The sequence below is a fragment of the Anser anser genome, assembly GCF_964211835.1.
Source record: "Anser anser genome assembly, chromosome: 1".
Classification (NCBI taxonomy): Eukaryota; Metazoa; Chordata; class Aves; order Anseriformes; family Anatidae; genus Anser; species Anser anser.
This window is the reverse complement of record NC_139720.1, coordinates 39,268,899-39,295,737: the sequence shown is the minus strand read 5'-3', so window position 1 is coordinate 39,295,737 and position 26,839 is coordinate 39,268,899. Positions and strand designations below refer to the sequence as shown.

The following is a 26,839-nucleotide window of genomic DNA, read 5'->3' as shown; positions in this document are numbered from 1 at the left end:
AGCAGATTTTCAAAGTTTCAGAGTCAGCTCTAAGAACAACTGTGTGCAGAGCTTTGGATTCCTTCATGGACAGAGGCAATCAGAGACTTCCTCAAACGCTCATCCCTTCTGGTCTTGCACTGTTTGACCCAGAATGAGTTAACAGGACCAGTGAGCAAGTGAGTAAGCACATCAGGGTCTCAGAAAGGCTGGGGTGGTCTCTCAGAACTTCTGCAGATAAAAAAGCCCCTGGTTAGTTCCAGTATGTGTCTTGTTCCTTTCTATCTTAGTAAAGGAGTGTTTTGGACACTTCTTGTAGCATTAAATAAGAGAATAATCTTTTTGCAACAGCCAACATTTATCTACTGCTGTGATATTGTAACTTCATGTGCTTGTCTGTTCGAACGGAGGTAATCCCAGCTGAAAAAAGGGAACTATTTTTACAGTAGTGGTTAACATTTGGAGCTTAGTGCTGGATGGTACCGAGATTCCTCTGAAAGCAGCTAAGCACTCTCAGCTCTGATTACAGTCTTGGGAGGCCAGCAGTCCCTCAGCATGGGCTTCTTGGCTTTTCCGAGGACTGGGCTCTTTACAGCATCTTTCTTCAATGGCTTCAGTAGGAAATTAGTTTTTGGTACAAATGTGAATTGCACATGTGCGAGTAACAAATCTGGATCATTGCCAGTAGGTAAAGTCGCTAACTCTGCTATTTGGTAGTTACTATAGAGTTTTCAGTAATACTCTTCAGTTCTCTTCCTGTCCTTTCAGTTACAGAAAAAAAAAAAAAAAAAGAAAAAAAAAGAAAAGAAAAGAGCCTTTTATGTATATAGGGGATAAATGAATAGCACTTGTGGGACAAAGATGAGTGGGAATGAAAATATGAGGGTTTTCTTTGCAAACGTTTATAGTCTGCAAATGATAGAATTTTCATATTCAAGCTTTGTAAAAAACAGCGCTCAGGGGCAGAAATGAAAGGATTGTGTATGGGGGGATTAAACTAAAAAAGCAACGCAACAATCTGAAGCAGAAGAGACTCCAGTGTCCACAGAGCACTGCAGACCAGCAAAGTTTAATGTCAGTAGGATTGTGAAGGTCAGTGAGCAGATGAGGGTTGATGGAAATGCCTCTCCAGACTGTAAAAAGACTACACACATCTGGTAGAATAGTCCCAGAAGGTCTCTGAGTCTCAGTGGGATGTGAAGCCTGTAGCTCACTTGTTGTGTAGTGTTATTTTGATAGCATTACTCTGTCTACAGCAACCATAGAAAAATAAAGAAGCTCCCATTCAACTTTCAGAGCATGGATATTTTACCCAAAATGAGACTTAAGGAATTAATAATGTTGAAAGCTAACGCTTGCTTACTTACATTTGTTTTTTAATTTTTGTATGTGTTTACTTACTTTGCCAAACAGAGGTACGCCTCAGTGAAAGTGGGGATTGAGTGTCATACGATCCTGGAATAGAGGAAATACACTTGTCAAAATAAAATATCAAATCTGCATTTTTGGAGCAAAATTTCATGACAGATGTTATGTACTTCCTATGTACTAATTCTAAACATAACTGGTGACCACATGGTTTGCCTGCCCATATTATGTAGAATCTTCATGTAAGACATTTAGAAACTTCAAAATGATTTTAAGCATTTTTACAGTTGTAACACTTGCAGGACAAAGATGAGTATATAGTATTGTTATAGCATTTATATAGTGATACTATATTTGCATAACTAATGTCTATAAGATAACAAGAGAATAAGGTAGTTTTTATTTTCTAACCTATTAGTATCTGGTTTTTGGATCACAAAACAGCTGAATACTTGTCTGGCCCTCATATCATTTGAGACTATGACTCTTCCCATCCACAACAGCAGGGAAAATTCAGAGAGGCAGTGTCACATTTTTCTGGCAGGTTTATTCCTTTTCCCTTGTAAAGATCAGGGCAGGGGGAAAGGTTAGACATATAGTTTCTAATCTGTACTGACAGTGACTTGCCTTATAAACAACTTCTGATTTACATGAGCATAAACAAAATCAGAATCAAGTTCCTGGTGTTTAGACCTGAATATAAAATATGCATGTCCTTTTCCAGGAGAAACATTCATGGATACACTCCCCCACCCTGCTAGAAAAATAAGGTGATACCTTTAAGATGCATCTGAAGCCTTTTGATTCTTCTTTAGCAAAGGCTGTTCTCTCTATTTTTAAGGCATCTTTCTTCACAGTGATCAGTACTTTATTGTACAGGTAGTTTCAAGATATACTGAAAATGCCAGTGGTCAAAAATACCACTTCTTGCATTAGTGACAGCTCCCATATGTTGGGACCTACCTATATAATACAAACCTTCAAAAATCATATTCAGTATAGGTTCCTTAGCGAGGATTTCTTTAACAAAGTTAAGTTTGATAATACACTTGCAGGCTAGATAGTGAAACCCTTACTGTCACTGATTAGCATGTTAATCCATGATGAACTCATTTTGAAACCAACAGAATATTTAAAACCCAGTGACATTTAGCTGAAATAAACTCTGACCAGGCCCTGGGAAATAGGAAATCCCTGACATGAGCCTTACATAAAAGAACAGCTTAGTTCATGAAATACGTAAACGAGCAAAAAGGATGTTTTTGCAGCCAAGAAAGCTAGTGGTGAATGAAAAGGTCTGGGGAGGGGGTGAGTTGGAAAGAGAAATGTGTGGGTTAGATAAGTGAGTTTTTTTGTACTTACAGTCTTCTCTTATTTTAATATGAGCCAAATATCAATGAAAGCTTAAAAATATGCATTTCAGAGAGTTTTCAGATGAAAGACTTAGGAGAAAACTGGCAGCATAAGGGAAGAGGAGGCTGCATCCTTTGGGAGGAGAGCGGATCAGAGGCAGACCTGCTGCACGAGGTTTGTTTCTTGTGGAAGAGCTGTTGCTTTAGGGGAAGTGAGAGTGTTCGAGATACTAGACCCTGCTAAAGCAGGAACATATGAGCGATGCTGGCACCAGGCCACAGAGCGCCTGGATAGGAGTCCAGCACTGGAGCTGGCTGGGGATTTTCTGATGAAACTGTTTTGTCAGAACAGAAACCTTTTTGTGGAGACATATCCCCATTTAAACTCCCTCTCCTCGCCAGGGACAACATTTCCAATGCTAACATGAAAAGTCTGGTCAGAGGGAGAGAGTGATGCACCCTTGACCTCTTGGCCAACACACTCACATGGAGTCCTGGTCCAGAGAGCACCTTCTGGGGTGAGGGGTATTTTATCTCCACGCCACCTTTAACCGGGCCACACGCAGAAGGGAGATCATCAGGTTAACCCAGCGACGTATTTCCTAGCCCAGAGCTGTGACCGGTATGGACCACAGCAGGATTTTCTTGCTCCTGAGTGTACAGACATGGGTTGGACATCCAGGTTTGCTTTGATGGTCAGGCTACTGCTTCTTCTGAGATGTGCTGCTCAGCAACTTGTGTTGGGATGTATCATTTATATAAACAGTTTACAGTTTTATTGGCTGGAGTGCAAAGGAACATAGTCATCATGAAAAAAAGAGGTTATGCTGTTAGTGACTATGAGCACTAACCACTTAAAAGTGAAAGGCAGAGCTCTAACAAGTGAGAAACCTGTTCCTACTGTGCCACTAACAGCAGCCCAGTTCACTCATATAGAGCTTTGGAAACCAAGGAGCTCCAGATCCTGCTCTGGGCAGCAACTTGCTTATCCTCACAGCAGCTCAGGGTGCAGTAATAGGAGGAGAAGAGTGGGGAGAAGAAAGCAACACTGTTTGGTACTGAAGGAGCACAGAGGACTACTTTCCAGGTGGGTTCTAGCTTGCTCTAAACTGGAACTGGGGTAGTTGGGGGTATGTGCTGCTGAGCTGCTGTGGGTCTGGCCTGTTTTCATTTCTATTTTAGGATAACATAAATCATTCTCTAGCAGTACCTAGTCATCCGCAGAAGCTGTGAAAACACCCTAGACAGCTGACTCAACCAGCCACATACATGCCTAACACTGGTTGAAAATATCCTCATATCTTTTCCTTTATCATGTGGTCAGCTGTAGGATCAGTCTTGGTCTCAACCATAGTTATCTAACACATCACAGACAAAAAAAAAAAAAGTTGCAAAAAATGTATCTGCTTACAGTTTTGTCCATCACAAGTCAGCTACTGAAAATCATGAGAATGGTGTAAGATTCATATGATTAAGCACAATACCGTTGTCTTGTTTCTTCTAATTTTTCTTCAGCCTTTGGACTTTCCAGGCATATTTCTGTTTGCCTTTCCACCCTTACCCTTCATCTCAAGGCTGTTTTAAAATGAGGGTGAAGAATTGTAAGTTTTTGACTCTGTAAGCTGAGTATAAACTCGCTGTCCAAGTCAGTACTGCATATATTACAACATAAAACAATTCTCCATAAATATGACCTGTTAAGGTGCTGTAGTATTTTGCTAAGAGTCAGACAAGACTATCCTTCAGTTTTATAACTGAGGTATTACTGGCTCTTAAGGTATTGCAGTAAGATCTCTTATTTGCTATAGCCGAACTCAAGATGTGAGGCGTAGAAGGCTGACTGCAACCTCAGTCAGACCCAGTATTGCAAATGCCTCCAAGGACAAAAACAGAAGCTCCAATCTTCCATTGTTTTGAATGTGATTGCCCTACCATTTGGACTGCAAAATTCTTCTTTAGGCAGTGTTCCCCGATTAGAAATGCTGTCAAGACTGATGACGTGCAGCACCGTTTCATTTGGCGTGGGTGAGCAACGCATTGTGAGGGAATGGAAAGGAACTTTGCATCTCAGGGCAGCAGGCGAGGTTGCAAGAGATAAGTTATCCCTTCTGCTGAAGGATGGGTGCTGCAACAGCCTGAGATCAGACTCTGCACAGTCTCCATAGACTGTCCCTGCTGATTCAGGGGATCCAGAGATCAACTGATCTATTTCAGGCTGCAAGCTCCACGTTGCAATCAGTTCTCACCCACCTTTCCCGTTCTCTTCTGTCACCGTGATGAACAGTAATTCCAGCAGCAAACACACTTTTATATTCACTTTCCACATCCCACTGTTCAAATATCTTGCTGCTATCACATATAAACTGTTTCTTCAAGTCTGGACCTTGCGGGATAACTGGCTGCATGGTGAATCGCCTGATACGGGCTTTGGTCACTTGGCCTGATCATAGAGGGGCACCTCACAAGGGAATTGAAGGCTGTAGAAAAAGATGAAAAAGGCAGAATTTTTTAGGTTGGAGAGAAGGAGGAAAGACACATAGCAGAATGAGACGCTCACATCTGCATATGCTTTTGTCTATTATTTTTTAGAAGAAAATGGGCTTTCATACATAAACCCAGAGAGCTGTGAGGATGGTATTGCAGGAAAAGAAATGTGCAGAAGAGAGCTTGGAGAGGTAAAAGAGGCCTGGGGAAGCTGGTTTTGGGATGCTATGCCCAGGAAGAATGGCTCAAAGTGAGGAAGAGCTCGGAGGAGAAGGAGGATGAAAGCATTATAATACAAGTTGTAGCTTCTTGGGAAGTCTCAAAGGGGAGGTGCCTTACTCTGGGTCCGTGACAGGTATACTGTCATTTTTTTCCACCAGAATATCCCTGTCGCTGCCTGCTCCCTTGCATGACGCAGAGGGCAAAGTCTGCACGTTGTCACAGCTCCCCCACGGTGGCGAGGAGCTCCGGGCGCTGCGTCAGAGGCTCCCACCCTGCGCTGCACCCAGGCTGTGCGCCGACAGTGCCACGAGGAGGGGCAGAAGGGACGGGGGCTCACAGCTGCTTTGCCTCCCAGCAGCTTGTGCCATGGGCTATGAGGCCAGGATGGCATATCCAGTCAACTCAGCAGCTAGCGGAGAGGTAGCAGGAGCAGTTTTGCATATGCAGTCAAATACTGGTAAGGATTTACAGGCAACATTTCTCCTGCCTTTGCTGTCATTCACCAGTCTCTGCAAGTACCTGCATAAGCTTGCAGAACAGGCAGCTCATCTTGTAGGCACAACCGCAAACGTGAACCATGCCACAGTCCCCCTTCTTCCCTTCTTCTCCAAGATGTATAGAAAAGCACCATGCTGCCAGAAAATAAGAAACAGTCACTCGTACAGAACATTTAACTTGAAAACTTGTCACTTGATGGGAACTGGTTGTATGACTTTAATCTTAGATGACATTTTTACTTCAGATACTATTAAATATAGATATGAAACATGTAGGAATTGTGGTAATTTCACATACTGTGTTTCTATTTGGTAGCCACACTGGGAAGCACTAGGATATATATTTAATTTTGATATTATTTCCTATTTCCCATCTTAGGAAAGGAGCAACTACCAGGTCCTAAAAAGGTCTATTTTTGCTTTTTCCAAAGAGATCAGTAAATATGTAAAATGTAGGTATTTTCTTCATAGTTTAGGAGGCACTGTGATCTTACCAAATCTTTCTTCTGGTTAATGTTCAATAAACAGATTTAAAAAAAAAAAAAAAAGAAAGAAAAAGAATATCCTAGCAGTTCTAGGAAATTACTTCAGCATCTACAGCCGTAAGTATAAATTGTAATGAAAACAGGTTTCAGACCTAAATCGTGTCTGTCCTCCACTGTTTAAATTTCCTAGACTGAACCAGATTCTCTGCTGTGCTGGTCCTGCACCTCCTGATGGATGCTGAGGAGAAGCGACATGGGGGTCCCTGACCCGGGCAGCCTGGGTCCTCCAGTACCACACTGGGGCCCCCTCCGTGGCGGTGCTGTGAAGTGATGCGGGGAGGTGGACAGCAAGTGGGCCGCTTGCAGACACCGAGTCTTTGCAGACTGGCTCTTTATGCAGGGCCAGTCTGTGGATGCTCGTCCTTGCCTCCTACAGCATTGCAACCCTTGCACCATTTATCTCCAAAATCTCTTCCTGAATGCCTGGGTTAAGTGTTTTGCAGAAAACAATGCTACAACTCAAGACTTCTTTAATGAGCACCTGCCGTGCATGACGACTTAGAGCTGTGCAGTTTTGGGTACAAAATGTTGTTCCTGAACTCTGCCTACAACAACCTTGGTTTACTACAACTGCGTGGTCTGGCTGCAGACTTACCTGTTCAAGTCCTGTGTCATCTGTGATTCTCTTATTACCTTTCATGGCCCTTTGCATACAATTTTATATTGCCCTTTAAACTCTTCTTGTGGTTCATCTGTGACTATGGCATCTCTCCATAAAGACACCCACGTTTCTCAACTTACTTATTTGTTGAGTGCTTTAGATCTAAACCATACCACACAGTTGTTTCTCCCAATCCTTACAAAATCTGTATTTCATGAGTGCAATTATTTTTAGGAACATTCTCAAATTCAGAGTGGATGTGGATATTGCGAAATAAACTAGTCAGACAGCCGATCTCCTAGGGTTAGAAAAGAAGAGTGTTACTCCAAAAGGAGCCCAGAAAGTTGAAGGCACGTATAAAGTCAGTTCTTAAAAGTGGGAATGGTTGCATCTTTTTTAATAGAATTAGAGAAAGCAACTGAAGGGATTCCAACATCACACCTTCACTAAAAGTCAGGTTAGAGAGCAACCAAAGGAAACAGCTCTTAGTGCAGATTTTTTTTTTCTCCTGCGGATCCTAAAAAATCCGGGCTCTAAGTCACATCTTTTTGTCACCATCTACAGGTGTGTTATATACTAACATTTTCCTTTATTTTTTTTTTCAAATACAGACAGCAGCATCAAAGAATGAGAACCAACAGTAAAAGGCTAAAAATTGGGCTTGGGCAAAGGGGTTTAATAAATCACATCCGTCCAGCAAGTCCTTAATCTCCCCTGTTTAAATCATTTGTGCTCACCTGCAAAATAAAGCTTCCTTTTTATGATGAACCCAAGGGAACCTGTGTCTGACCCTCATCCCTCCAAGAACTAGTCTATTGGGCTTCTCCAGAAAACAGGCTGACAGAAAAGACAGAGCAATTATACCTTTATACTCCCCTCACGATTTCTAGTTTGAGGAGCACAAAAGAAAACAAACAAGACATAAAACAAAACTAATGAAACAGGTTTATTGCCTTGCCTTCTGGGACAAATGGAGCTCCCGTTGCCAGGAGGCATCCTGAATCTCACGCCAGAGCTGTGGTTGCTGTGCTGGGGCTCACAGCACTTTAGGAAGCCTGCATGGCAGGCTGTTTTGTGCACCATGGTGCTCAGGTTCCTGGGGTGCTGGTTTGGTGAGGAAGAGATAAAAATAGACAGCAAGAGGGAGAAAATCGCTGCAGGTTCCTTACCCTTCTTCTGTGGGGATAAGACAAACTTACTCCTTTTTTTCTGTCTGAATGTCTGCAGTGGGACTGCAAACACCACTGAGTGAATTTTGGCAATGATCTGTGGACAATGAAAGAGTAAATCCTGTACCTTAAAAACATTAAGAAATGCATTAATTTCCTTGTCATAAAGGAAGCACATCTGTAAAACTTCCCTTCCCCTTGAAACTATTGCTCTTGCTGCACCATCTATTTACTCACAGGGTGTAGGACGAGACTAACAGCACCATTAAAAAGCACACCTCACAAAGACGCAAGGAGAGTCTGGAGACTCAGTGATAACACCTGGTATTGCTTCCCCAGTGCTCTGGTTAATATTTACCTGTGCTAAACTGTTTAAATAACTGTAGATGCCTGGGTCACAATTTTTGCTTTTAGTAGCAGAGTGCAGTGTATTTGATGCGGTCTGAGACATTTCCTGAAGAAACAGGAACAGTCACTCTATTGAGGTCAAACCCTTAAGAAAGGTTCTTCTGCAATTTTCATTTTTGTCTCAGCTTCTTGAAAATGGCGGGTGTAAGCAGCTGCATGAAGTACTCCATGTTTGTCTTCAACTTCTTATTTTGGGTAAGTTGGTGTTTAAATTGTTATTAGTGACGCATGAAATGTGTTCAACATTATCCAAATGCTGTAGCTGAAGAAATTGTAAATAAAATAGAGCATAAATGGAACCAGAGTATGGTTCTAAATCAGGGAGAGGAGAATGTTTAATTTTTGCCCTTCCTTTGTATTTTTCTTACAAAAAAGCCTTCCCTCCACATTGAAAAGTAGAACAGATGGGTCTCCATCTCCCTGCCTGCAATGTGCCCCTTATGTCAAGGGAAATCACTCATTTCAGCCAGAAGATAACAGACTCTACATTATCTTAACGTGCATTGTTCTCTTGTGTTTTTTGTATCCTGTTTGTATTCAAACTGCATAATCCTGAAAGTGTAATTGCAACAGAAGATAGGAAAATACACTTGTATTTTTAGCCTCCTAATTGATAAATTGTTTTCATATACTTCTTTGTGGTTCTTAGCTTTATGCTCGGTGTCATAATTAGTTTCTGATGGTTGACTGTACATTTTTGGAAAATGGTATGGGCTGGCAGCGCTGCCAAGAGCTGTACTGAAATGATCAGCTTTCTCCAGCATACATAGGAAGGTGGTTCCTGCCCTATGCCCAGCACAGGACAGCAGGCAGCTTTCTGAGAGTAACTTGAACCCTATTCGCCTATTTGTCATATCTCGGCTAGTTTGCAAGAGTTTCAGGTCCTGGAAGCTCTGAAAAGCTTTGAGTTAAAGATAATTTCTGTAATGGTTCAGCCTCACTGTCAGCTTTCCTACTATAATTTTGTCAAGTTCACCAGAGGTTCGCTGAAACCGGATGCAAAACTGCTAACCCCAGTATGTCTGTTGGCTCAAGGGACATATTCTGAGTGAAAAGGTGATAGAATTCAGAAAGGTTCACAAACAGTAGTCGTAGAAATTTTGTGGCTAGCCAAAGTGAGAAGAATTAGCAAAATTCTTTGATCTCTTGTGGACCTCACAAAGAAACTCCTAACAGGCCAGTAGCTGTCAGGACTGGCCCCCACTTTTCTTCCTCCACCTCTACCAAGGCAGATTGAAAGTATATGGCAGCCTAAGCCTCCAGGGGCTGCATGGATTTCTGGGGAGAAGACCCAGGATGTGATCCTGGAGGAGTCCTGAGAGTTCAGGAAAAAAGCAGCATGGAACAAACTTCCCAAGACCGTGTTTTTGCAAAGGCAGGAAAATCTGCACTCTGTTCTGGGGAAGAAAATGCTGAGAGCATTTGCTGTGCATATGGCAGCCTGGATGAGACAGAGGAGGACACAAATGCAGTTATAATGACTTATTTTAAAGAAAGGGGCGTAGTACTACCAAGATGGGGAAGAAGAGGTGTGGTGCAACCAGCAGTACATGCAGGTGTGTCCTGGTTCCAGTTAGGACAGAGTTAATGTTCCCTCATAGTAGCTGGTAGGGTGCTATGTTTTGGATTAGGATGAGAAGAGCGCTGATAACATGCTGATGTTTTAATTGTTGCAGAGCAGTGTTTACACCAGGCCAAGGACTTTTCGGCTTCTCGCTCTGTCCTGCCAGCGAGCAGGCTGGGGGTGCAGCAGGAGCTGGGAGGGGACAGACCCAGGACAGCTGACCCAAACTGGCCAAAGGGGTATTCCATACCATCTGACGTCATGCTAAACAATATATAGGGGTGGCTGGCCGGGGTGGGGGGCCGGCTGCTCGGGAATAGGCTGGGCATCGGTCAGCGGGTGGTGAGCAATTGCATTGTGCATCACTTGTTTTCTTACACATTATTATTGTTAATACTATTACCATTATCACTATTATTATTATTATTGTTATTATTATTTTCCTGTCTTAATAAACTGTCTTTATCTCAACTCACAGGCTTCACTTTCCCGTTTCTCTCCCCCCCATCCCAGAGAGGGAGGGGGGAGGGTGAGCGAACGGCTGTGTGGTGTTTAGCTGCCAGCCGGGTTAAACCACAACAAGGTGGAGTACAATGAATCTGAATTCTTTGAATAACACTCCCGTCTCTAATCCCTGGAAATCATTAAATTGCTGTGGTAAAGGACAGGGAGCAGTGATGTCTTCACAGCTGCTGCTTCCACTCCCTGGTGCACAAGGCAGTTGGGCAGGTGGAAAGTTAAACTGATAGTGGGAAATAAAGGTGACTTTCATCTCAACTAGATAACAGCAACGGCTGAATGTTTATCTGGAGTCCTTTTGTTTTAACCCCTTTGCAATCTCTCTGGACTGCCCCCTTCTGAGGGCCTCAGGAACAGGCTTTTTAGTCTTCTTATGCCTTTTTCTTAGCAGCTCTTACAGTATATCCTTGAGTGTCTAACTTCTGGAATAGGCTAAGCCAGATCTGCAAAGTGGCTTTTACTTTGCTCTCCTTGGCCCCATGAGTTGTGTGCCCTCAGGAATTCACAGCCCTGGCATTGGGCTCTGGAGCACCCACAGAGCTTTGCATCCTCCAGTCTGGTGAAAGAAAGCTAAATTTTATTTTAAGGAAAACTAATAATTAGGATGGAGTACTGCAACAAGCATGCAGTGTTCTATTTTGACTCTTAGGGAACAGAGCTTTTGATTTGTAATTTCAATTATTTTCTTTGTGTTTTCTTGTACACTTCGTATATGATGAAAATAAACAGAAACAAAACATTAAAATCTTACTGAAATGGAGCGTTTGTATGAGTCTAAAGCAATTATATTTTCTATATTTAAAACATGTATACCATAGTGGAAACTTCAATTTAAAATAATATTCTTTGGTTTTTTGAATGGAGGAAATAAATATTGTAGCATCCCCATCTGATTGGTAAGTTCCTGTACATTCAGATTTACTTACTTCTACTACTGTGCTGTATTTTTTTGGGAGGTCCTATATAACAAATAAATCAGTGGGCCAAATTCTGTTTGGATTTGCAGCAATAGCTGCTTCAGTGGAACTTTTCACATTAGCAAGCCCACGTTGTCTGGTGCATAGCCACATGGTTCACACAGTGCTGCTGAACAAGACCCAAATACAGAGTCATATGATACCATCAGTTTCTAGGCAGATTCAGCGGGATTCAGATTATTTCAGTGGGGAGTTCTAGTTAAATTTGATAACATGATATAGCTGTCATCGATTGTACAACTTTCTGTTTCATGTGTAAAACGTACTTATAGGAGCTTTACTTAGAACAGAAAAATGTGTGGTACTCATGTCTGAGGGCTGGCTGTGTTCCATATTAAATAATCTGCTAAAGTCGTTATGGCCTTTGATGATGAATATTATATGAAACCTTTTTGCAGGAAAGTATTTTTGAGGAAAAAAAATCTTAAACATGTAGAAATAACTCTTTTAATTTTAAAAGGTCCCAGTTTTCATGGGAAGCTCATAACCACAGTTTAGAGCCATTTCTGACTTAACAATTAAAGACATACGGGAAGATAATTCTGAATCTGACTAGACTTAGGTCCTCAGTGATTTCTGTTTCCTACCAGTCCTCTCAAGTTGCTCACATAATTACATATGATTAGCCTCTAAAATTACCTGTCTCCCACACCTGGTAATAAAGAGAAATTCTGTGTGAGAATCATCACAAACAAGGTAAGGAACACAGTGGCTGGAGCATAGTGGAACAGTACCTCAAAGATCAACAAAACTGGAGAACAACTGGTGATTAAGGAATATGTCTGGATCTGGGATTCATCCACCCCGACTTCAACATCTTAAAGCAAATCATTCTGGGCTTCTTTTTAAGTTGGTAGTGTCAATGGGTCATTTAACTCATCTGAGGATATGTGTCCCTGACAGGTCAGAGGAGCTAGACTTAGATGTTTATCTTTCATGTGCACAAGATGAACTAAAGTTGTCTTCTGTAAAAATATAATGGAAATAATAACTACCACAATGTGCACTTTACAGGAGGAATATTCTAATAGCTCGAGATGGCCAAATATTGTTGCAACAAAGAAAGCAGGAAGACTTTATTTAGAACTTTTCCTAATAGTTTTACCATAGAGAATATTTCTAAAGATATATGTCCTGAAAAATTCTAGAAATAACAGTTGTACCAACATCCCTTATCAAATCTTTCATTTCCATTATACAGGAAACAGTGTTCTTTACAGTCATGTTATATACATACTATAGCAATTTATAGTCGTCTCTCATCTGACAGAATTTCTGTGTACTTACAACCACATGTATAAATCATCAAGGAAATGATGATTCCTCTGGGGTAGAAACATCAGGGCTTTGGTGCATAACTGAAGGTTTAACTACCCTTATGAAGTTTCCTGGATATGAATCAATATTCTGTGCTCTAGCAATTCATGTTGCTTTCATTTTGCCAAAGAAATTATTTCAGAATTTTGGCCAGCATCTGGTGCTATTTGGATTCTGAACTTTAATCTAAAATTGTTGATCTTTCTAAATAGTCTTTATTTTTTCCCACAGGTGTGTGGTTCAGTTATTTTGGGAGTCTCTATATGGATACGTGTTAGCAAAGATGCTCAGGAGGTAAATTCATGTGATAATATCAGTCCCATGTAAAATGCAGAAGCTACTATATAGACTTTAATTTCCCAACTTAATTTCTGCAAATGTGTTCTGCTTTCACTGGGGTGGTTTGTGTGGGTAAAAATGGATGTATTTTATGACGTTTAAGATTAAACAAGATGGTGCGGGTAGTCAGATAAAGTGATCGATGTAAGCACAGACATGTAATGACAAGAAGTGTCTTCCAGTGTTACTAATCTAAGTTCTTGCAGATGTACGGTGATTTCTTTTTAAAATGTGGGTCTCTTTTTCCTCTGATGAAAACTAATGATAGTTTTGTTATTGATTTCAGTGCTAGAGAGAATAAAGAGGAGCCATGAGCCTCTTAGTTTTTTCAGTGTCCTTCTCCATTAGAGTAGTATAGTCGTATATATTTCTAGAGTTACTTCTATGTATTTTTAGGAAATATTTTTACTTTTCTCACTATCTTCAATAACATAATAATTATTTTCTCTGTAACTTTGAAAGGGAGCAAGATTTTTTCTCTTCTATTTTCAGTGACTCCCTAAAAATGTCTTACCCTTTTTCACTCATGGAATTATTTTTTAAGAACAACAGATCTTTACTCAGGATTTAAACATAATGCAAATAACCTTCATGGAGGGGAGAAGAAAAATCCCTGAGTTCCCCTCCTGGATTTTATCTGGGTTATTAAATTACTTCAGATTTTATGACTTTCCTTTTCTGCAAAGCTACAGAAAATACAATCTTGATGAGCCCTTGATCTTGCATAAATGCACCAGCAGGTCCTGTTGGTGCAAAGGCTCTTTGGCCTTGTGGGCCTTGCCAGCCTTTTGCCAGCTGTGCTCCCAGTGGCACTGATATCTTAATTACAGCATGTTTTCCATTCACATAAAGAAATGAAGCTGATTCTACCATTCCTCTGGAAGGTGCTGTGCAATCTTTGTATGATGATGCTTTGTTATGCTAACAGGAAGAGCAATCTGACTCTGAGGTTTAGGCAGTGCATTTCTTTTGCTGAATTTGAACCACATAAACGTAAATGAATTTGAAAATTTAATTTGCATACTTTAGTTTCCAAAATGTATTTCTGGCTGTTGAAGTGAAAAAATGATCAAGTGTTACATAGAAGCATTTTTTTCCAGCTCTCATATTGAGCCTTTAGGTTAGATTAGGTTAGATTAAGCTGCAAAACTTCTGATCGCTCCTCTGCTTCTCTACCACAATCCATCAGTAAAGAAAAATAATTTTTAGTTCAGTATATCTGGAACTAAAAGGATGTTGGAAATAAGAAGATAGCTTTATATATTTCTTCCATTTGGCTGATGGTGCTGTTGCCCTTAGCCAGTCCCAGATGTCTCATGTTTGGCAGTGGATGGATGTAAGAGAACTCAGTTCACAGTGACATTGTGATGTGTCATTATGGAGAGTTCTGCCATGTCCTGCTGTGGAAGAAGAAGAATGATGTGTTTCACTCCTCGATCAACATTTTACAGAAGCTAAAGATGCCATGCTTGCTAGATGATGGCTCAGATAGTGCAACGGAGCTTGGAAAACCATAACCATTATTATTCTTATTTTTGGAAAGCTTTCCTATTCAGAAAAGTACACTTAAGTGTGTCCCAAGCTGGCTTCCTGAAGTGACTCTTGTTACTCCACAAAAACTGTGAATTAAGAACTGGGACCAAAACTGAAAGTATTTTCTTACTATTTTTGCCTCTTTGCAGGCAAAGATCCCATTCAAATCCAATGTATGTTTTGCCTGAGTAGTAATTGAAGAGACCATAAGGATTTGGCTGTAGATGAACAAAGCTTTCTAAGAATAAATAGCAGGAGTTTCAGTCCTACTTTGAAGGGGAAAGAACAACATATTCCTAAAATTATACTTGTCTATATACCTTTGTAATTTCCATCAGAAGATAAACATGACAACTTCCAGACGTTTTTGCTAATCTTGGCACCAGGCACATTGGAAAATATTCTTTGAACATTTCTCTCTGTTTTGGCCCTTGGCCTTAGTCCTTCTGTGGGAACTGAATAATTTGATATTTAATAATAATGAGGTATATGAACTGTTTAGTTGAATGTCCCACACATCAAAATACAGTCCTCATCTCTGATGGCATTATTAGAAATCATGCCCAAAAATAAAGAAAAAGAAAGCTGCTTTGGAAAAATATATCTTTCTACACTATATCCAGCATCACTCAGAAACATGTTCTCTTAGGAACAGCCACAGAGTACATTCATGGACTTCTAATGACAGACAGAGGTTTTGTTTCTTTAACATTTGGTTAATGTAAGAGAGATTTTGAGATAATTTTGCTACTTCTAGCAAAAAGCAAAGATTTGTCAACTGAAAATGAACTGAAAGCTATTTTAAAGATGAGATTTTTATTTACTATGTAGTTGACTTTCATCCTGTGCAGAGACAAAGACTGTGAAGAGACACCACCAGGCCCTCCAACAAAAGGTTTAAGAAGGGATGTTAGTGGTTTGTTGATTCAAGGAACAGAATTTCTCCATGGTTGCACATCAGTATATTTATCAGTTATTAAATAATTTTCTTGTTTTGGGAGATACAGATGTTTTTCAGGGGAGTTTCTTGCAGCTGCAAGATTTTTTTTTTCCTCTCTTTTCAGGAGTTGGGCATAGACAACAGCCTGTTTGCAGGGGTTGATCTGCTGATAGCTGTGGGCTCCATCATTATGGTCCTCGGGTTTCTGGGATGCTGTGGTGCCATCAAGGAAAGCCGGTGCATGCTGCTCTTGGTAGGAAAAAGAACATTTGTCTACCTTTAACAGACCACAGATACAATTGATATATAAAGTCACTGGTAGTATCAGATGACGATACTGTTTTTATTTAATCAAATGCCTACTTATGAGCATGTGTTGTCATCACTTACCCCACACTTGAGCCCTTCCTGAACTGAAGTGTGAAAGAAATGATGGGTGGTCTCATCAAAGAGAAGACAGGGCCAAGAGAGCCCTGACCATGTCACTAACTTTTCCCCCACACATTCACTCCACCGGTCACCCCCCTCTATCTATCCCATTTCTCATATCTCATAAATTCCCAGTTGCTCCCTTTGCTAGTCCTCCCAGAATGTCCTCCTTGTCCTCCTACCCAACATCTCTCACCTACACACTGCCCATCATGCCACTGCTCCAGAGTGTGTCGTTTTGATGACTAGATGATACTAAGGCACACACTCTGTCTTGAGCATCCCTTTTCTCACCCCCAAAGAAGGAAAAACTGGAACTGACTGGAACTTCAGTTTGTTCTATGAAGCACATGAAAGATTAATATTCACTTTAAAGAAATGATAGCAACTTGGTAAAAATACGTTTTAATTTTATCTCCCTTTTGTTTCTTCCTAGTTTTTTATTGGACTGCTGCTGATCTTGATCCTTCAGGTCACAGGAGGTATTTTAGGAGCAGTATACAGATCTAAGGTACAGTATTATTCTGTATTGTCATTCAAGTCTTCCCAAAGATTTGTTTCTCCACTGAAAACTAATAAAATATTTGCACTTGCAGATTGAAACATCCCTTAACACGACTTTAATGGACAGTGTTAATTTATTGCAAAGCAATACAGAACAAGCAAAACAATTTCAAGAGACCTTCCAGAAGTTTCAGACAGAGGTAATTACGATGTAACAAAGGGTGGGGGTTGTTGCTATCTGTTCTATCTCTAGCATTTGTCTATGCTTCATTTTACGGCTACTCTGTCATAGATTTGAATTTCACTCCCTGGGGATGGGAGAGGGTCTGACTTAAGCACAAGTTAAAATGCTGCACAGGGGTTTCTGCTCCCTTGATACAGCATGGGGTTTCCATGATGATTTCTTTGTGCAAAAGAGAAGATTCTCTTCCTGAGAGAAATGGAGCAAAGACACAAAACATGCAAGTAGATCTGCTGATGTGGATTTAATTGTGTCTGAAAAAGTCCCTTTCTCTATACATACAGAGGAAGACATTCTCAATGACTCTAAATAGGATTTTCTGAAAGTTTTTTTGTAGAAGAAATAGAATGATAGCTGTCTAGATCTGTAAGTCTTAAACTCCGTAAGTTTGCATCAGTGATTACAAATTCCTTGGTGTGCTTGCAGAAATTATAAATTTCTTACAAGAATCAACACAACCGAAGCAAAGGTCCGCTTATTCTGTGATATGATTGCAAGAGATTATCAATTCCTTCTTCGAGGCCATAGGCTCATTACACTGGCAAGTAATACTGCAGAGCTCATGAGGTGTGCAGAGCATGCCTATAGGATTTAAAAGCCCCGTAATTTGTATTGGGCCTTAAAAAACTCTGCATGTCTTTGTATTTGCTCTTCATGGTGTTTATGTTTGCTTATTTTGTCATTCTAACAGACTGGTTCACTAGAGACATTTGTGCGTATGTCTGAGGAAGTATACCTCAAAGACTTGTAATTCTCTCTGGGGTGTGGTAGGATTTATGGATTCAAGTAGCTCTTAGGACCCAGGAAGTCAGGTTTGCTTCTTGGTCATAAACCTACTGCCATGAGACTGTTGTTTGATGCTTGGGTTATCAGTCTTCCACAGCTTTGGTTATGCTAGTGCAAGTTATGCATTTTCTAAAGTATATGTTTTGTTCTAGCCATGGCTACCTAAAAGGTGCAATTTGCCTCATCTATTTGGAGCAAGGTGTTGTTGCCTGGGTAGGCTGGAGTGCTGGTTTTATTCCCCTATTCCAGACTCTACCTGGGCCCCCTCAGAGCTTCAGCCACATGAACTTATTTAAGAAGTATTTAAAGATTTAAAGGCTTCTGTCTCAAGTTAGGAATAAAATATAAAACAATGCTCTCTTTCTTCTTGAAAGCACTGAAAAAGTTTTCAGTCTCCAAAGTCCAGATCATCTTCATTTACAGAAAGTGGCCTCTGCTTGAGTTTGGATTGGTGATGGCCAGTTCTTCTATTGCCTGAAATGCCCCAGCTGCATTTCTTGACCTCCAGAAAATTTTCCTTCCCCACTCAAGCTACCATGTTTCTATTTCCTCTCAGTAGGATATGGAAGATAGAGTTACTTGGCACCTACAGAAATTAGTCTTCTTTTAAAACAAATGAAATAGGGAATGCTTAGGTGTTGACACAATGCCAGACTTTTTTACAAGACTTTTATTGATGTTATTTCTAAACAAAGGGTGATATAAAAATCTGCAAACTCTGATAATCCCCACCATCCCTTTCTGTCCTCATCTGAGGTCATCCCTTCACAGGTCCTCACTGAATTATTACCTCAGAGCTGGATGGCTCCTGCTCCATAGAACGGCTCTAGTACCCCTCCAGAGCAAAGCTGTCTTTGCACCTGGCTGGACACCTGGGGCCTAGGAGCCTGCCCCACCACTGTGGGGATGGTTTCCCTTTACAAATGTCCCCCAGAATTGAGACTGACTGTTACATAAGTGCTTTGATGAGAAGGCTTCCTTCCCCTTCGTTGCAGCTTTCCCTTTTGAAGGGAAGGTGCTCCTTCAGTGTGTCCCAGCTGAGAACTGTCCAGTACCCTTTAGGCAAGAAGATTGGATAAGAAAAACTTCAGGAGTGTATTTCATTTAGAATATCGTGTTACTATGAAATCATTAAATGCATATTTTACTGTGTAAGAGCAGGGAAAGAAATGCAATAAAAAAGAGTTTTGTTTTCCCTGTACTTATATCTATTCTGACTTCTCCCACCTGCAAGGTGCCAGAAGGTAGACACTTAGCACCACCCTGATTCTAGACATCACACAGAGAACAGATTTCACCTTTTACAGTGTGTGTCCCTGTCATGCTCCCAGTAGTACCTGTGCCTATACATTGGCACAGAGTATCTGCTGCTGTTTTTAGGGTAGGCTTAAAGAATTCTTATATCTTTAAAGGCTGCTGGTGTGAAAGGAAAGAAAGTGAGAAGCAATATTTAGGTAGCTTATATTACTTGCACTTTTACTTCTCCATTCTACCTCCGGCTATGTCCTATGCTTCTGAGCCAACTTAATTCTCCTGATATAATAAGCAGCTACCTGGAGGGATGATTGAAAGGTGAGCAAAATGAAAAATATACATATATATATATATATAATTACTCTATTAATTTTTAAATAGACCAGGATTGTTTTATTATGTCCCACAGCCTTTGCTTTTATACAAAATAACATGAACATTTCCAGCTGCTTTTTAAAAGAGGGAAGATGCAAACCTGAGTCTGCGCCCCTGAGCTTTAGTGCCTTGAATAAATTGGAACCTGAAGTGAAACTGCACCTGGCTTAGGTTTCACAAACCCCAAATGAAGCCCTGGCCTCCTCAGTCCATTTCTAATTTAAAGGGCTAATCATCATTCAAGGTGGTTGTTTTTCTAGATTTCACAGTTTTATGTGCCTGAATTTTACTTTTTCAGCCTGGCTTTTCAAGATGTGATTTACTGTAGATGTTACTTACCACATGCAGGTATAAGCCACAGAAAGAAGACTTGATTTTGAAAACACACAATACCCAGCATTGCTCCATGCTGTATTCTGGCACTGACAATTACTAGCTTTACAGTATATTAATGGTTTTTGAGTGCTGCATATTGAAAATTGTCTTCTTTTTTTTTTTAATTTTACTTTTTTTACCTTGTGCACTCACAGTCTTATAACTTGTATTGAAATGTAAAGGGTATTTGAGACAGGTATCAATCTGGGAAAATTTCCACATGGGAAAGGATGAAAGGAAATTGTTGTTCCTCTTGGCTTGCCCTCGTTCACTCCCCTAACAGGAATTCACTGTTTTTTTCTTCATCTTCCTGTTTCCTCTTTTCCTGCAGAACAAGTGCTGTGGTTTGGTGAATGGGCTTGCAGACTGGGGAAACAATGTTCATACAGCTATTGGTAGCTGTCAGTGTGAACCAAAGGGCGAAGAAGCAAACCTCTGCATCCTTTCTAACAACAGATATGTTTATAAAACGGTAAGAAAAATATAATGTCCCGCTCTTCTTTCCAAAAACAGGTTTCAACACAGAGCTATCTTTAGTTGCTGGCATAGTCAACAGTTCTGTCTCTTTCCAAAAAGACAAAGTTTTGCCTTCTCTTCATTAGCCAGCATTGCCCCCACACCAACTGTGGTGAAATTACTGTGCATACATGAAATATGCGTCTGCTACCTCCTCCTGGGATGTCTCTTGTAACTGTGCACTCCATTATCTCCCAGTCTGCATGGTAACTACAGGTGAAAACTACCATTATGGCTTTGGGGTCAGAGTATGCCTCTGGGTCAGAGCAGCGCACCAGCTACTCTGGCTCTCCTGTGGAAGATGAAGCTCCTGCCAGAGCTCATTTTGGTGGTAGACATGTTGACACAGAGGCTTCCATAGGGCTAAGAGATAATGAAAAGCAAACGCATTAAGCACAAGACCCTTGAGTTTTATAGTCCTTTATTAGAAGAAAAACACGCTTATTTTACAGGATCTACTGGTAAGGCACCTCATATGTGGTAGGCTTCCTGGAAGCATACTTAAAGTGTAATTTGCGACAACTCAGGCCTTTTGAAAAGCTTGTGGTAATTAATATAGTAGTAAGGCAAAAGTGCCTGGTGAATGGTTACAAAAAAGCATACTCAAAAAATGGTAGAATGGCAGCAGAAATCTCGTTTATTTCACAATTTATCTGTTTTCTTATATGGAAATTTATCTCCATACATACCAAGAAAAATATGGAAAAAGTAGTAGAAAATTCAGACATAATACCTGCATTTTTAGAATGCTAGTAGTATGATGTTTGCCAATCTGCATCTAGTACAAAGCAGATTTTAGCAAATATCCCAAACTGGTTGTATACTTTCCTAAATGCACAGCTTCTTAGCCAGGTCCTTTCTGAACACAAATTTCCTCCCTGCGTAGTCCCACAGAAGCAAATACTGTTTTAAAGCAAGGGAACAGTCTGGTTGAGTAAAGGATGCCAAAACCCGATCTGGAAATAAGATGTATGCAGAGGCTTTTTTGGCCACATTTTTATGTCTTTTTGGCCTCAGGCAAACCCTCAAAGGACATATGAGAAACCATCAGTGAAATTACTGCAGGTGCAAGATATCGCTCACATGAATGCACAGATTTCATGGTGGTGTTAGATGCTAGTAAAGACATTCAACTCTTGTGATCCAGGAAAAATGGTTTGAAATTTAGTGCAGTTCTGAGTCAGCTTAAATGAGAGGTTTTTAGAAGGACTGGAAGGAAAAGACCCATGTGTTTATTGTGAGGGAGGAAATATGGTGAAGGCATATAACTACGCATTATATTTGGGGGGAATGAAGTTGTAGTGTTGGAAGAGTATTGTGGTTTTGATGGATTTAAGCTGTACTTGGCTTTCCCTACAGTTTGCAAAAGGAATATTGTCAATGCCTGGAGAACATGTAGGCGTTATAAGAACAGATGTATGCACTTATTAAAAAGGAGAGTAGCTCTGCATAGAACTTCAGATGTGATCACTCACTTCCTCCCAGTCCCAGGCCAAGACCACCAATCATTTGTCAAAATTAATACTTAAGTATATAAGTTTTATATCCAAATATCGTTAGTTGAGACTGATTCTAATAATAGGCTTTGAGGTCTCAAACCCAAAGATCAGATTAGTGGAAAATGAAGTTACATTCATCTTCATATTTGTGAAGGCAAAGGCTAGATATCTGACATAGGGCCCAAGATACGTATAAATGTGTTCTTTGTGTCTGTTAGCAACAAACCAGAGTAAATTCAAATAGCCTTTCTTTTACATGGAGAGCAAGAGAGAAAATATTTTAGAGGATGTGTTTCTAACAAATTTAGGATAATCTTGCTTACCTATAATTATTCATTTTGTCTTGTTTTTCAGGTTTGTAAAGAAGTGATCATCAAATACCTTCAAGACCATATGCTCATAATTATGGGGATTGCATTTGGACTGGCAGTTATTGAGGTACCAGTATACACCATTAAAATATTTAGTGGCTGACAAGCCATACGTTCTACTTAAAAATACACTGGGAGTGGAATTAAAACACCTGCTTGCTCAATTAATAGACAAGGGAGAACCACCTCTAACCTTAGCTAAAATCTCACTGTTATTTCCTATCAACAACATACAGCTGCCAAGCTGAGGAATTCAGGTGGGACCAGACCACCCTGTTGCCTATATAAGCATATCACATGGCACTTTTTCTGCAAAGATTTAACAGGTCTGGAACCAGGCTGGGACTTGACAGTGAGCCCAGTGGATGGAGGGGTGTGCAGACTCCCAGACCCAGACAAACAAGAGGCAGAGTAGCCATTCTTCTCCTCTTCTTAGCTGGAGGAAAAAGTCATATCGTTAAACTTTGTGGTCCCTAAACTGCGTATTCTTATCATGGAGAAATTACAATTCGAAATCATTATTCAGAGGGAATAATTTAACCATCAAGATGGTGTCTGAATGTGCCTGAGTGCACAGCTGTGTTCCTCCATATACTCCGGTGTGTGAAAAAAGCAGAGCATGTGAGCTCTTTATTTTAATTGCTTCATCATATACTGAAGACTATCACGCAAAATTTTCTCCAAAGAGAGGAGAAAAAACAGTGAGGTGATCCAGTCAGCTACTTGATGAATGATAGGCTTTGATTAGGAGAAAATGACAAAGAAGCAGGGGATTTCATCATGTTGCTTTCTTTGGTCATTTTCATTCTTTTTACTATTCCTATGTGGTTTTCCTCCTCCCCTGCCCCCCCGCAGATGAATGTTTGAGGGAAAAGCAGAATGACGAAGATTGCTGTGCAGAGTTCAGTCTGTTATTCCTAACGAAAACTTCTTAACATCCTTGGCAGAGGACTGTTCCTTGTGGTATAAGAGTGGGCTAGAGCCCCAGCTCAGAAGTACACTTCCAGGAAAATAATTGTAAGCAGAGAACAGTTAGGCAGCTGCAGCACTGCGAGATGACAGGCCACTTCTTACTCATAGGCTTCACATTACATAAGGTGCTATACATGGGAGGCCAGGTCTCTTGCCTATATGTAGAGTTCATGGGGAAAATCAATGAAATATATCAATAATTAAAGAAAGGCCTTTGCAAATATAATAAAGTGTAAAATTTCATATCTATCTAGAAAGTAAGTTGTAAGTCACTTTGCTGTAGTTATTGTAGTTGTGTTTGTTGTAGCCTTTAGTTCATTGGCCATCATTCTTACCTTTTCTCCAGCTGGCATATTCTGTGGCGGTTGCCTCTCTCAATCATAAAAATATTTGAAAACAAAATGAGTAAACAATATGAGGATAACAGCCTCAGCTGGTACAAATTGTCAGCTGGCAATTTACACTTGCTAAAGATTTAGCCTTTCCAAAGATATTAACATATTGTGACATCTCAAGTAACTGCAAATCAAAAGCCACGTGCTTAACTCTCTCTCTCTTCTGGAAAACCGCAGATAAAAAGGCCAGGACAAGGAAAAGTACTCTTTCATAGCCTTCCCCCTCTGCCTGCTCCATCATGCCACTTGTGGGCTGTAAATGGTTTCAGCTCAATTTGTTAGTGGAAATGACACTGAGAAAAGAAGGGCCCAGTTTCACTTGGGCACAGGTGAAAATGCGGGCATGGTACATCAAGGAAGCCCAGTCAGCTTCTTCCAGCTGTGAGGCCATCTCCTTGCCTTACCTGTACCCATATGTTCTGTACACTCCACAACATCTCTTCCTTAAATAAATGAAGCTTCCTTAAATAAATGAATTCATGGCTTCATAAATGTCCTTTGAATACTTTACACTTTTGGGTAAAAGATTACTGGTTAATTTTAAATCCAGAAGGAAGCTTACTGACCTTCTGATCTCGTCAGCTGTCTGTAACAGGTTGTGGAATTTCACCCACTAATTCCCACCACAGAAGGTGATCATACCAAATTTTATATCTCAAGCAATAACTTCTTTTGTGGACTCAGAGTTTCTATCTCAATCTTATTACTGATGAATATAAAACATTTATTGCATGATCATTTGCTCATCAAAAAGGCGGGATATGTACATGTGTGTAAATGTACATCTGTAAACATATACACATATGCATATACAGATATATTTAAAGATGAGAAAGTGGCAGTCAAAAAGAAGAGAGATTTCAAAGAGAAGCAACCCTTAGAATATGAAATGGATTCAGAAAATTCCTCCAAATTTCTTAGAAAATAAAAGATTGAATTTTTGTCTGAGTTTCTTGAACTTTTGCTTCATTCGCTGCTTCTTTGCAGCTAAGAACTGCATTTTAAAATCCTGGAGTTACAGCGTTCCCCATCCGCACAGGCAATCCATCTTTTAAACAAATGAAAGTTTTCCATTGTATTTGCAATCTTACCTGTGGTACATACCGATTTCATTAAAATGGCAATATACTAAAGTCATGTTCTTTAAAGAATTACATTGGAAAAGATCTTCTGCGTAGCAGATTTAGCCTGCTTGTAAGTCCAAGACATTTGCAAACAAAATGTTCCCACTGTGTATCAGTTGTATCTTGGGATTTCCAGGACTGCCAAGTAATACCAGAAATGTTTTTGTTTTCCAGATTCTTGGTTTGGGGTTTTCTATGAGCCTCTACTGCCAGATCCAGAGAAAATGAAACTGTGGAAGTGTCAGAACAATGTCAACAGCCAAATCAAAACCTTTGTAGATAGATGGATATTTGGTTTGGCACCTTCAGATAAATATACGCATGTCCCAGGCAGCTGTTCTGACGAAAACAGCACCTCCTGTGCACACAGATACTTCACAATTTGCAAAATGACCTCCTTATACTTTGTAGGATTTAATGATGTGAATGTGAATTTTATTTGCAATAAACGTCTTTGTTTGTGTTTCTGATGAGTTTATTTTGTCTGAAGATAACATTTAAGTCATGTTGAGGTTTGAGCTCGCCCTGCAGAGTGTCCACATGGCTGTCATGCCACTCGAAGCAGAGTCATCACTAACAGCCGCGTATGGTCTTGTGTGGGCTGGCTGCTCTGGGGAATCACATGCCTCAGGCAGCTTCGCTTGTGGGGCAGGGTTTTTTCATTACTAGTGGCACGGATCAGTTTGACACTGGGTTTGATATATATGGTAAGGTCTCTATTACTTGTGAAAGGCACAGGGACTAGCTTTCTTCCAACTAGAAAACCCTTTTTGGGGGTTCCCTTTAGGGAGATTTATTCTGGCAGCTGAAATAGTCACTTATGGATCCAAATGATGTTTAGATAGCATATGGGAGTTGGATTCAGTGGCATGTGTTCTGCAAATATGCATCAAGGATGAATATCAGGTGTTCAAGGTCAGGTTGGACAGGGCCTTGGACAACCTGACCTAGTGGGTGCCATCCCTGCCCATGGCAGCAGGGTTGGAACTAGATGACATTTAAGATCCCTTCCAAACCAAGCCATTCTATGATTCTATGAAATCCAAAACAATGAGAGACAGAACTAGCACAGAAATCCTGCCAGTGAGATTCACCCAGGGTGGCCAAGGCAAGCAGCAGGCTTGCAACTGGAGGCATGGCTGGTCACGCTATGACAGAAATATAAAATATGCCTGCCTTTAGATCCACCAGTGCTTGCAAGCATCAGGGCTCTGAGGCACCAGCAGCCCAGGGCCCAGGACCCCATATAACCCCTGGGGCTGTCAGACCCTGCCCCAGCAAGGCTGCAGCAGAGCCTGGCTCCAGCTCTCCCCAGCCCAACCCAGTCGCAGGCTCCATGAAGCTGGGCCTACCTATGGGCCTGCATCCCATGTAAAGATGGGATTTTAGCAGATTTCCTTGAGTGGAGACCTTTACCCATGCCTGATACTGCCCAGACTGGGTTCAGGTACAACTCACCTGCAGCAAGTTTCTGTCCCATCACACCCAACTTTCCCTCTATCACTGAGGCCAAGATGTGAGAGCTGTTTTCAGACATTTATGCCCCCCAGGAAGCTGTCTATCTACCAGGCAGTTCTGGCACTTGCTGCTGAACCTCAGAAACTGTGCCAGAAGAATTCAAACTTTGTTGGATCAGAGAAAAAGCATGACTCCGTAACCCAGCTCTACTCTCCTGGAAGGAGAAATTCTGGCTCCTGCTTCCTCCTTCTCCCCAGACTATTTTTTTTTTTTCTGTGCATGTCCTACCCATAATTTGAAATCCTGGGAACTGAGCCTGAATCATACAGATCATGGGATGGTAGCTTGGATTATTACTACTGAAAAATTTTGGAGTAGAAGGGCAAAACAAAGAAAGAATTAATCTTCCTCATCCTCCTCCTTCCTACGAGAAGGAAAGCTCTCCTCTTTGAACACAAGACCATACCGCCTGCCACAGAGAGGGTCTCAGAGCTGTGGATGCTTAATGGGTGGACATGAAGGGGAAATTACAGCTCACATTTGCTCCTAGAATTAGCTAGTTTCAGTCTGCTGTAAACTGAGTGCTACTGCTGTGGATTTGAGATAGGCATCAACACAAAGTTGGCACAACTGATTCAAGCCAGTGTGCTGGCTTGAACAACAATCTTGTCCCATATGCTACTTTGGGGGAAACGTATGAAAGTAAGGTGTTAAGACACCTAAGTT

General features: G+C 40.7%; 1 protein-coding gene across 1 annotated transcript; it reads left to right on the top strand.

Moving 5' to 3' along the window:
• Nucleotides 1–25,120, top strand: TSPAN8 (tetraspanin 8). Its single transcript, XM_083839499.1, has 9 exons — nucleotides 1–158; nucleotides 8,751–8,820; nucleotides 13,234–13,296; nucleotides 15,939–16,067; nucleotides 16,680–16,754; nucleotides 16,840–16,947; nucleotides 20,110–20,250; nucleotides 22,148–22,231; nucleotides 24,830–25,120. The coding sequence occupies exons 2-9, from the start codon at nucleotides 8,761–8,763 to the stop codon at nucleotides 24,881–24,883; spliced, it is 714 nt and encodes a 237-aa protein (XP_083695625.1). The 5' UTR covers nucleotides 1–158; nucleotides 8,751–8,760; the 3' UTR covers nucleotides 24,884–25,120.
• Nucleotides 25,121–26,839: the final 1,719 nt, after the last annotated feature.

What these genes read in the sequence shown, in the direction of transcription:
- TSPAN8 (XM_083839499.1), top strand. Translation starts at nt 8,761, where the DNA reads ATGGCGGGTGTAAGCAGCTGCATGAAGTACTCCATGTTTGTCTTCAAC. An exon ending in TCTTCAACTTCTTATTTTGG is followed by an intron (nt 8,821 to 13,233) that starts GTAAGTTGGTGT and finishes TTTTTCCCACAG; the next exon opens with GTGTGTGGTTCAGTTATTTT. An exon ending in TTAGCAAAGATGCTCAGGAG is followed by an intron (nt 13,297 to 15,938) that starts GTAAATTCATGT and finishes CTCTCTTTTCAG; the next exon opens with GAGTTGGGCATAGACAACAG.